At 35.9% G+C, this 12,403-nt stretch overlaps 1 protein-coding gene across 2 annotated transcripts in view; it reads right to left on the minus strand.

The window, feature by feature from the left end:
* Window positions 1-412: 412 nt before the first annotated feature.
* Window positions 413-12,403, minus strand: part of ECRG4 (ECRG4 augurin precursor) — a 72,038-nt gene continuing 60,047 nt past the window's right edge. For both annotated transcript variants that reach the window (XM_074299684.1, XM_074299685.1), the window contains 4 exons: window positions 10,227-10,364; window positions 6,599-6,646; window positions 4,786-4,943; window positions 413-1,418 (listed from right to left, as the gene is read on the minus strand). In XM_074299684.1, coding sequence (XP_074155785.1) covers window positions 1,257-1,418; window positions 4,786-4,943; window positions 6,599-6,646; window positions 10,227-10,320 — 462 coding nt within the window. In that variant the 5' untranslated portion in view covers window positions 10,321-10,364 and the 3' untranslated portion in view covers window positions 413-1,256. The remainder of the gene's footprint in view (window positions 1,419-4,785; window positions 4,944-6,598; window positions 6,647-10,226; window positions 10,365-12,403) is intronic.

Consider the following 12,403-nt stretch of genomic DNA (forward strand, 5'->3'; position numbering starts at 1 on the left):
AAAGAACACCTTCTTGGCCATTACTCTCCTATATGTGTTATTTCTACCATTAAAAAATAAGTTTCTTCAGGGGAGGGAGTTTTCTTTTTAATTTGTATCCTCAGTAAATAGTTCAGTATTTATTTATTATTCTATTATATCAATCCTGGAAAAAAAGCATAGTGTTGATTTTAAAGTCAACTTTTAAAGTGAAAAATCTTCCCATACAACATTTTGTGGATGATGTATTATATTGAAGACTTGGTAGCATATGTGAGAAATCCCAAGGATACATTAGAATGGTAACAAAAGAATCTTGGCCTTTTGCTGTGGTATCCTACAGTCAAGCTTCTGAAACACTAAATGAATTCATGACAAAGTAATTGTTACTGAAATAAACGTGATTTTTGACAAACAAAAGCAGCAAAAAGCATTTTTAAAATAAGAGTTTATTTTTAGCATAAAATATAGTTTATCAATACATAGCTACATAGAATCAAACTTCAGATGGCATTTCTACTGTTCTTTAGCAATTGCATTAGAGTCATAAAGAGAAAGATATATATGGATTAAAATAAAACAGAAATATAGTGGGAGTTAGAAAATACATCAGAATGGATTATTGTGCCAAATATAAGAATACAAACATGGCAAGATCTATAGAAATGTAGAATAAAGAATACAATATCAGAACAACAAAATTCTTGCTGACTATGATTATATTTATCTTTTAAAAAAAAGTAACAAAATCTCATAAAAGATGTACACAAGAAATAGGACACAGAAGCAAATAAAACACTATTGTTATTATTTCTTTAAAGTCAATACACAGAGTATCCCACAAGTCTTAGAGTAGTCTTAAGATACTGCTCTAAGACCTTTAGCATTCTCTGAACCAGCCTTGATGGTTGATGGTTTTTTAATTCAAATTATTTAGACTTTTTGCATAATTTCATTTCTTCCTTCCTGTGACAGGAAAAAATGGAGAAGGCCTCTAATATATGAAGTGGACCTCCAGTATTGAACTTATAGGAGAACCTGAACAAGATTTTTTGTTTGTTTGTTTGTTTGGCAATGACTAAATTTATACCAAATAAAAATCTTTTCAAAATGCACTGGTAAAACAGGAATAACAATAGCTCACATTTAAATATGCTTATAGTTTGCAAAGTACTTTACACACAAATTATTGCCTTTGATCCTCACAACAATCCAGTGAGGCAAATTTACACAAAAACAAAACCCTGGTGTCTTAACCAGAGCATCAGAAAAGGCACTCAATAGTCATCATAGTTGACACTCGCTCCATGTCTGAAAGTGTGGGGATGCCGAGGCCCAATAGCAGCATCTTCATCATAATGACGCTGGTAATAACCTCCATAGTAGTCATGACCGTCTCGGCCTCTGTTTATCCAATAGGTAACATCATCTTCAAATTTCTGAAACAAAAAGAATATCGAGCATTGAGTTGAGGTAACAGAAATGCCCCCCTCCAAATCCTTCCCTCTCAAAAAAGTATCCCCCATCCAAATTTAGTAGTTTGACCCAGGTACTTTAATAAATAAAGTACTTAATGTTTTTAATTTTTAAAACTAACACTAAATAAAAATATTTAAAAGTTTTAAAAGTATGCCATATTTCTGTGCTTAGAAGTAAAAATTGGCTGAAAAGGAATTTATTTCAGCATTTTTGAAATTGTTTATTACAAGGAGCAATTTTTAAATCCAATGTTAGATTTGACTTTTTAAAATATATATATATATATATCAACCTGGGAGTTGATCGATATAACACTAAATTCTCTTTAGCAATGCAGGCAAATGCCTGCTCTTGGGGCCTCCTCAACCAATATGTGATAGAAGCTGGGTTTGAACCCAGGTCTTTCTTACTCTGCATCTTCGATTCTCTTGTCATGACTACAAAACATTTTACTAGTTGTAGCAAATGAAGTCAGAACTCTTTTCCATCATTTTGTCAAGAATCATCACTTGCCAGAGACAAACAACACTTTGAACTTAGAAATAAAGTTCTCATGAAATTCAGGAAATAGGATCAAGTAAGGTCAATGTTCATTTATTAAGCACTTACTGCATACCAAGCACTATACTAATTGGGAATAAAAATACATGAAAAAATCTGGGTCTTGTGAATCCCATTTTGATTCTTTTTCTCTGAATTATGGTGGTACTCCAATCATGTTCATTCTAGATTCAAAAATCTTTAATGAGTTCCCCTTGACTATTATACTTAGTCTTAACTCTTCTATATCACTTATGGTACAAATCTCCTTTTCTAACTTTATCTTTCTTACTATTACCCTGTGTTCCCATCAAATTCTGCTACTATTCATTGTTTTTCAAATAAGTATGGCTTGTTAGCTACTCTGCCCTGGTTCAGAAGCCAGTGGATCAGCAGACTAGCTGTGAGACCTGCAATGCAACTACAGAAGGCAAATAGTGAATCCCTAAACTCCAGCATAACAAGCAGGACTTGGCCATGCCCACCCAGCCTGGGAAGGAAGCTGGTACCACCAGCCCCAGGGCATCCCCGAACCCCTGTCATCTTGTACAGAAAGCTTAGAATAATCTCCCCTTGGCCCTAGGAGGAGACCTCAACCTTTAAAAAAATGAGCAGAAAATCAAGTAAGTGCTGCTGCTTTTTCTCCTCCATGCCTTTTGCTTACATTCTTTCCTTTGTCTAAAAGAGCAGCAATTTTTTTTTTTGAAATCCAATTCATCCATCAAGACTCATGTCAAAAACCACATATTTCATAAAACTCTCCTGGAGCCCTTAAATCAATAGGATTTTTTATTCCTAGAAAATTCTGTGTCACTTTGTATCACTCCATGACACTCATCATTCTGCTCTGTCATGTAACTATGTGTCTTATTTTCCTCACTCAAATGTAAATTTCTCAAGATCAGGAACCACTTTTTTTATATTTACATTCACTAGCCCCTATCCTAGTGTCTTGCATAAAATAGGAGCTTGAAGACTCTTTCTTTGATTTGAAGTAAAAATTAATACTGGTATATAAATAAGTGATAGAACTGTATTTTAGATTGGGGTATCTAGATGGTACAGTGGATAAAATTTCAGACCTAGAGTCTGGACAATTCATTTTTCTGAATTCAAATCCTGTTTCAGACACTTGCTAGCTATGGGATCTTGGCAAGTCACTTAACCCTGTTTGCCTTAGTTTCTTATCTATAAAATGAGTGAGAAAAGGAAATATCAAATCATTGTCCAGAAAACCCCAAATGGGATCACACAATTGAAATAACTGAAAAACAAATAGGTTTATATGTGTTATAGGAGATCAAAACAAGAATGTTGAGGTGTAATTATAGAATGCCTTTATAAGCATTCCAGGTCACTAAAGGAGATAAATCTTGAGAGATTATAGAAATTATATAAAGGATATCAAGTATTTTCCCTTAGGAGCTTGATTATAGAATCATGGATATTGAGCTGCAAGGGACTTTAAAAAGGTCAAGCTTGAAAGTTCAACCTTCTCATTTTACAGATGAGGAGATTAAGGTTCAATGGTTTAACCAAAGTTACAGTGCCAGAGCTTGGATGTGAACCCCAGTTCCTTCCACTATACTATTCTGTACAGAGCTTTTCAAATCCTATATTAATGTGAGCTCTTTTGCATGTTGCTTTCTTGGTGGCCTTTTTAGGGGTTTTTGCTAACTTTTTTTTTTCACAATTACCTTTTATATCCTCCTTTAAATTTAAGCCCAATGCATGTTTTTTTCATTGCTAGGTTTAGGTTAGAATTTAGGCTTAACATAAAATTTTTCTCATTATTTCTTCTGAGTACTTAAGTGGTACCACCCACTCGAGAATGAGAATTAGATCTTGAGTTCTTCTGCTGAATATTTCCAGTGGCTCCACTCAGAGAGGCCACTGGAGGCAAAGGGCATTCAGTTCCATAACTCTCCTCACTCTCCTTCTATTGGCACAAACTAGAATTTTCCTTAGGAAAACTTCTTCTTAACAGTATTTTCTATCTTGTTTAGAAATATTTCAGCAACAACTTTAGACTAGGTATAGATAGATTAAAAATCCTGCTTTTACTATAGTATTTCTGGAAATCACCCTGAAATCTATGAATGTGTGCCTGGTTTTTTTTAATATCATTTTCTTTCCATTTCCTATTTTCTCACATCCCATAGTCCCATCTTTGCTGTTTTTAACTTTTTTGAGGTGAGGTTGGAAGATTTTTTTCATAATCATGAGACCAGACACTCTCAGGAGATCCAGGCAAAGACTGGGCAATGAAGTTAAATGCATGCCTCAGCAAACCTTTCTCCCAGATGTGCCAAACCATATTATCTCTTGATCTAGGCAGACCAGTACTAAGATATCCCTCTATTACTAAAGTTAGTTAATATGCAACTAAAAGCTTCAATTGAAATTCTTAAATTGTTGAAAGATTAGTAATTTATAAAACGTAGGTTAAAGGCAATAGCTAATATTAATTCCAGAGATCACATACACACACACACACAATTTCCCATATTAGGGAAAGGGGAAAATTACAGAATATGTATATATTATATCAGGTAGTCCCTATGTTAGCTAGTTTTATCTATTTTTCCTCTGTGATAAGGCAAGACTCTAAAGAGAGGGAAAGAGAAATATCAGGAAATGTCTGATATATATATATATTTTTAAATATCAATCAAACAAAACCAATAATTTATATTTTAGATACCCTTCATTTTCCCTTCTTCCCTATCTTCTATATGAGGGCAGAAAATCCTAGTGTTAAAAAAATACAATAAAAAATATACCTACAGTTTCATCAAAACCCATGTAGAGAAATTGCTGGTACCACTGCTGTACATCTGGCTGACTTCGATCCCACAGCTGGCGTTTCTGGCGTTTCATGCTGCTTAAAAATTCCTTTGCTTTACTTTCACCTACTGAAACTTCTGTCTTAGTTGGATCAGATGCTGAAATGATCAATTCCCCCCAACCCCAAATTACATGACATGATTTTTCTCTCTTCTGGCATAAATCAGTATAAAAATGCATTATATCACTTTCAAATCCCCATTCCTACCATGCTATGATGAAAAATATAGTGTCAGTATTCAAGAAAAATGGCTCTATCATCTCCACATGCTTCTACGTGTTGGTTTTATGAAGTTCTATTTCTTTTAAAGTATAATAGGGATTTGGTATATGTCTTATCACCTAGAAAGGCATTATCCATGCAGAAGCCACTAGGTCTCCTATATTATAGATATATTTGTAATATAGAACAAAGATTACTAATATCCAGAAGCCTGGAAATATAGAATGTGAGACCTGAAAATAACAATTTCAAGAATCACTGGATCCAACCCCAATTTACAGATAAGGAAATTCAGGCCCAGGAACATGGTTGGCCATGTTCCCAAGGCCACAATAGCAGAACCAGGTTTCTGGATGTTACACTGTAAGAAACTGCAATATAGTGAATAGGAAAAAGAAAGATCCCACTGTCAATTTAATCAACAAGCATTTGTTTAGCTTCTACTATGTTCCAAGCATTGTACTAGGTATTTTGGCTCTGAATATAAAAAATGAAATGATCTTTCACCATTTTGTATTTACTAAGGCATAAAAGCATTTAAGACCTCAAGATTGCTTCCAGTGGTGTTGATGCTGGTTTTTTTTTTTTTTTTTGGTTTGTTTGTTTTTTAATTACATATAATATTGTTAGGAGAATCTTTGAGCAGATAGCTCTTTTAAATAGCATTTTTAGGATATATTGTTAACCATAGAGAAGTGGTTAAATATATTGCTGCATAGCAGAATAATTAAATCAAGTAAGCAGACAATTATGAGGGATACAAAGGAGACCTGGGGAAAGAATATTTTTAAATGATGCAAAGAAAAAAAAAATAAAAGGGAGAATCAGACAGAAGAATAGAATACCCACTACACAGGAGGAAAATGGAAATGAATGTATCAATGGAAGCTTAGCAGGAAGGACTGGAAAAAATGTGATGAAACTTTATGAACAAAATTTAATTTAAATGTAAATGTCACTGAGCAAGTATAGTTTATGTTGTTGCTTAATGTCATTATTTCTTTTTTAATTGTTTTTAAAACATACAAGACTAAATGTTTTCTCTATTGCTTCCAGTTGGAAATAACATGATTTAAGAAATATTTTCAATAACAATAATGGAAGATTAAAAAAAAGGTTTTCTATTTAATCTTTAGCTCATAGAAAATTCGATTAACCAGAACAACTTCATTCCCTAAGTATTTCATGAAATTGAAATTTTATTGCACTTCAAAGAACAATAAGCTAGGAAAAAAATATACTTGAATTCAGAAAAACAATCTCTAAAATGTCCTCTGGTTTAATTAACACTGAAACATTGTGGTTCCTTTATTCGAAGTTCACACTGATAGATTTCTAGAGGAACAACCTTTATCAATTTATCAGCAAAATTATTAAACTAATATAACACTACATACACAGATCTTCAAATTGACCAAGCAGAAACACTTTTGATTTTTTAAAAGCATGTCTCAGTAAGAGGAACAACTTTGTTTTGATATGCTTAAATCTCACCAAGAACAAAAGACTTGAAAATTTCAGTCTATTTACCTTCTCGTTTTTGAAGCATGAGCTTGAGTTTGTTTCCTTTTGTGCCATCTAAAAGAAGGAAAAATAAAGATTAGTTGCAGGATTACATGGTCCCCTTTAATCACTCTAAAACAGAGATCAAAACTTGGAATAGAGGGGGCAGATAGGTGTTGCCACAGTGCATAGGGTTTCACCTTCCTAAGAAGATAGAGATTCATCTTCCTAAATTCAAATCAGGCCTCAGACACTCAATAGATCTGTGACTCTGGGCAAATTACTTAATCCCATTTGCCTCAGTTTCCTTATCTATTGAGCTGGAGAAGAATGTGACAAACCATACCATTATCTTTGTTCATGGACACATGAACAGTCAGACAAGACTGAAATGCCTGAACAACAAAAAAAAAACTCATTATGAAACAATAATTTGACATAACAGACAATGAAAAAATAAAGAAATATTCTAAGTTTGAATGTTTTAAGAGAGATATGATATACAACATAAAGGAACTGGCAGTCCTGCTGTATTCCACACTGGTCTGACCACATATGGAATATTATGTTTGATTCTGGGCACTAACTTTTGGGAAGGACATTGAAGAACTTGAGTAAGTTCAGGAGAGGGAGACTAGGATGGCAGGGAAAGTGGAAACCCTGTCATAAAAAGCCCTCTCAAGAAATTGGCAATGTTCAGCATAGACAAGGATTAGGGGAGATATGACAGCTGCCTTCAAGAATTTGAAGGATTGTACAAAAAGTGGCTCAGATTTGCACTTTCCCCAGAAGACAGAACTGGAGCAATAGATGGAAGATGCAAAGAGGCAATTTTTTGCTGAATATCAGGGAAAACTTCCCAATAATAAAAAAAAAAATGTAGAATGGGCTACCTCAAGGGGCAATGGTTTCAATGAAAGCCTTTAAGTGGAAATCTAATGACTATTTGTCATGAATTTTGTAGAGAAGATTCTTGTATAGGAAAAGGTTAAATTGGATGACTCTTAATATTTGCGAAAACAATTATCTTCCCAATCCCTTCTACCTGGAGGAGTAGAAAAGAGCAACTATTTTCAGCTATCACTGACAAGTGTCATTTAAGGCAAAATATATTTGTATCTTATTATGGATCAGGGCATTTTCATGAATTTTTCCCCTTCACTTTCTTTCGCTAATTTTATTTTCTTCAAAGTTTTCTAGAATTAAAAAAGAAGCTTAGTTTTCTAACTTCCTATAGCATATCACTCTGATCTTTTCTTAGGGTCAGAGATGTAAAACCAGAAGGAATCTTTGAGACAATTAAGTCCAATCCCCTCATATTCCAGATGAAGAAACTGAATCTGAAAGAGGGTGAGCAACTTGCCCAGATCACAGTAACAAGTATCTGAGGGAGGCCTTTCTTTTGTATATATTTACTCGATAGTCAAATAATGTTCCAATAAAAAATGACAGAGGAGATAATATAAGGGAAAACATTTTTCTTCTTTTTAAAAGTAAATGCTATATTTTGATCCACATTCAATTTCCATAGTTCTTTCTCTGGATGCAGATGGCTCTTTCTATCATAGATCTATTGAAATTGCTTTGAATCATTTCATTGTTGAAAAGAGTCAAGTCCATCATAGTTGATCATCATATAATCTTGTTGCTAAGTATGATGTTCTCTTGGTTCTGCTCACTCCATTTGGCATTAATTCATATAAGTCTCTCCAGGCTTTTCTGAAATCAACTTGCTCATCATTTCTTATAAAACCATAATATTCCATTACATCCATATACCATAATTTATTCAGACATTACCCAATTGATGGGCATCCACTCAGTTTCCAGTTTCTAGTCACTGCAAAAAGGGCTGCTACAAACATTTTGCACATGTGGGTCCTTTTCCCTCTTTTATGATCTCTTTGGGATGCAGATCCAGTAGAGACATTGGCTGGATTGGGCATAATTCCAAATTGCTCTCCAGAATGGTTGGATCTACTTAGCTTTTCTTTTAAAGTCAGGGAAGCCAATCATATGATAGAAATTCAAATATATATATATATATATATATATATATATATATATATATATATATATATATATATATAAGTTCATGTGTCCTCATAACCCTCCTTTAAATCAAATGTCTCCAACCCACCTCATGAATTTTCACTTTGTTATATAGTGAGAAGAACATGAACTCTGGAATCAGGAATCCTGGGTTCAAATCCTGCCTCTAACAAAGTCTGCCTTTGACACATCTATGGGGAAGTTATCTCATCTCTTTGGGTCTCAATTTCTCTCTGAAAAATGAAGTCATTGAACTAGAAAACAGTTTTAAAAATTGTAGTTCACAATCCCATATGAGGTCTCTTTAATTGAATGTAGGGTCATGAAATTATGATTTATTATCAGCAAATGTTTGATTTGTGTATCTACCTTATCTACTTTTACATGCACATGGTCACATAAAGTTTAAGAAGCTCTGCTCTAGAAAACCTGTGACATCACTTCCATCTCCAGAGTTATGGTCATATAGGGGCTCTCCAAAGTAATTTAATGCTACTCAAAGAGGAATAACATCCATAAGATGTTGTTATCCAGTCCCTGCCAGAATATATATAGGAACAATTTATTTCAAGATACTAAGTCTTCTTACTACAGTGAGATTATTTTACCTTCCCTGTCACCCAGTCACTTAATGGAAAATTATCTAAGGACAGGTAGTGCAAGAAGAGGAGGGGAAGACTGGGAAGTACCCAAACAGGGAGTAATTCTCAGCTTCTCCACCTGCTCATTAGCATTTACACCTAAAATTCTAAAATGGAGTCCTAATTGTTCCCTTATCTTTCTCATCATGGAACCCTCTTCTGTCTACTAGAAGACTCAGAAATGCCTTCCACTTTTATTACTTTCTTAAGATATACAGAGAACTTTCCTTACAAAGACCCTATGAAGCAGATAGCAACTTCCACTTTGAGGAATTTTTGGGAGTGGGCCTGTGAGGTTGAGAATTCCTGCTCTCCAAATTATCATTTTAGATACTTATCTAAGCACTAAGACCAAGGTCACCCAGCTAACAAGAGTCCAAGAGAGGTGTCAAACTCAATTTTTTCTGATTCAGAAGTGGATCCTCAAACCACTCTGCCATTGGCCTCTCACACCCAGAGAAGACTAAGCATTCAGAGATATTAAGTCATTTGCTAGTGGTCACACAGCTAAGAAGAGTCAGGGCTAACGCTCTAACTCATATTTCTTACACAACTCTTTTTTACTACAGCACCTGCTTTTCATTACAGCATTTGCAGCTCTTAATTTGTTGATTTCTTTTCTCTCCATCTCTAAGCTCACAGAGCTTTCTATCTACCCTCTCTGAGCGTTGCCTCTTTCCTACCCCTCGCCTGGACGCTTCACTTCGGGAATAATGTAGGCTGGCTGTTTTCTTAATTATCTTTTCCACCCCTATCCCATCCCCCACATCCCATCCCATCCCATCCCATCCCATCCCATCCCATTCCAATCCATAACAGGTCCCTAGTAGAGGCAGCTGTACCTGTTGTAAAGCCAAGTGCAATGCTACTAGCCACTCTCTTCACCCCCCCCCCCCTCCCCGCCTGAGTCCCTTCACTTCTCAGCCCCGGACAGCGCCACACCATGCAAAGGTCCCACTCACTTGGCCCCAGGCACACCAGCAGGACGAGCGCCAGGGCAGCCAGAGCGAGTACCCGGCTGGAGGTGAACTGGGAGCTGGAGGAGGCAGGACCCATCTCTGCTGGCAGCTGCTCTCCGCGATGCTCTCGAATTCTCTCAGCTGAAGGGACAAAGCGAGGTGCTAGTAAGGGGGACGGGGAACAAATAGACTTAAGCACTGAACTCACCCACCCTCCCTCCTCACTCCAAGACCCCCAACGGTTCAAACCCAAGCTGGCCAGCAGTCATAACAGGAAAGAGCATTGTGCAAACACGCGCACAAAGCCAGACATACACCCGCGGCTTCTGCAGCTCAATTAGTTCTTTTCAGCTCTGCCTGGAAGTTGATTGAATAATCCCTGGGCACCCGCTCCAAACAGAAAATTTGGCCAAAAGCAATGGAGACCGTGCCAAAGTGCACAGAGTAAAACATAGTGGTTCACTATTCCTTTCCTTACTGAATGAAGTCTTTTCCCTCTTGACTCTGTGGTTGTTTTTTTTAAAAAAAAAATTTCCCTACCTTTTGCTCTACTCTCTTGCAGTGGAATTTCTGTAGATTTTTTTTTTTTTTTTTTTTTTTTAGTGAGGGTAACTCAAACAAATACTAAAAGGCTCACATTTCAAGAGTACTAAGCCTCTGTATTATAGAGTCCTTCTTTCCTTCTGCCGCTCTTTTACATCTTCAGTCCCTTCAGTCCCAGGCCTGGGCATGGGAATAGTTATGTCCATATCTGTAGAAAGGGTTTCTGAACCAAGGAAATCAAAGACCCATCTAAGTAAGGATAAGTGAGAAATATATTTGTGTAGTGAAAAGAGTATTGGTCCAAATACCTGACCAATCAATCCAAATCTAGCTAACTTTTCTACTGTTATACTACATCTCTCCATCTTATCCAACAAAAGATAAAAAAATCATGAGAGATTTAGGAAAATCCATCCTGAAATCTAGGAATGCTATGTTTTTTAGGCAACCAATCAATAAGCATGTGTTAAGTGTCCATTAGAGTGTAGGAAGTGATGTATAATAAGATTAGAAATGCATGAAAAATTTAAAAAAAAAATACCAAAGGAGCACATACATGTTCCTCATGGCTATAGAGAGTCATTGGAATTTATTTAGTAGGGAGGGACTGATAAGTACAATGCTGTACTTCTGGAAAATCGCTTTAGCAGCCATAAGGAGGATTCTTTGGAGAGTGGAGAGATTTGAAGCAAGAATATCAATTAGCAGATCTGGGAAGGAAGTTTGGGAAGGAAATGATGAGGGACTGGACTGGGTGTGGAGGGTGACTGGCTCTGTGTGTTGAGAAAAAAGATTATGAGAGTCACTGTGGAGGAAGAGCTACTATTGAAGGAAGATTTAGTAATTGATAGGATATGTGCATCATTTTACAAAATCTGAAAAAAGCTTTGATTGAATTGTAAACAAAAGATTGGTCATGCATCAGATGGTCCTTAAAATACAGTAGAACAGTTACAGAGCTTGTCAGTTCTAGTATGTGAAGCATAGTTAAGATGTTTCCAGTAGGAAAGAGACCCACATTCTCCATGGAGTCACAGAGAGAAGAGAAGAAAAGAGAATTCCAAACACAAAGTAATTTCAAAGCTGACTATGGATGCAAGACAGAACTAGCCCTGGCAATGGAATGATGGACAGAGGCACTCAGGGAATTCTAGCTGACATTCCTAGCAGAGAAGTTTGACTGAGAAGGGAGCAGCAGGAGGACTTTATGAGAAAAGAAAGAATGTGTATACCAGAAATATGAATGAGCTTAACCACAAGTATTTCCTAAATGTGTGCCTTTCTACCACAGACTCCAAGTCTGTGCTCACACAGATGCTTTGTGTTTGTGGGAGAATGTGTCCCAGGTGTAGAAAGAGGGGTGTTTGAAGCTATTGTTCTAACAATACCGTTTTAGAAACTGCTTTTGTTTTGAATAAGTGTGTCAACTTATTATCTTTTAAAGCTAAATTCAATGATGAGGGCTTGTGAGCTAAAGTTTTCAGACACCATACCAAGGGACAAAGCCTGTGCTGTTTTTTGTTTTGTTTTACTTTTGTTTTAGTGGGATGTCTCTTCATGAGGAAGATACTATAACTTAAACAGATTACATTACAAAAGTTTGATTGTATTCAGCTACTTGGAATTCGGAACACATT

Source organism: Sminthopsis crassicaudata, chromosome 3, assembly GCF_048593235.1.
Source record: "Sminthopsis crassicaudata isolate SCR6 chromosome 3, ASM4859323v1, whole genome shotgun sequence".
In the NCBI taxonomy this organism is placed as follows: domain Eukaryota; kingdom Metazoa; phylum Chordata; class Mammalia; order Dasyuromorphia; family Dasyuridae; genus Sminthopsis; species Sminthopsis crassicaudata.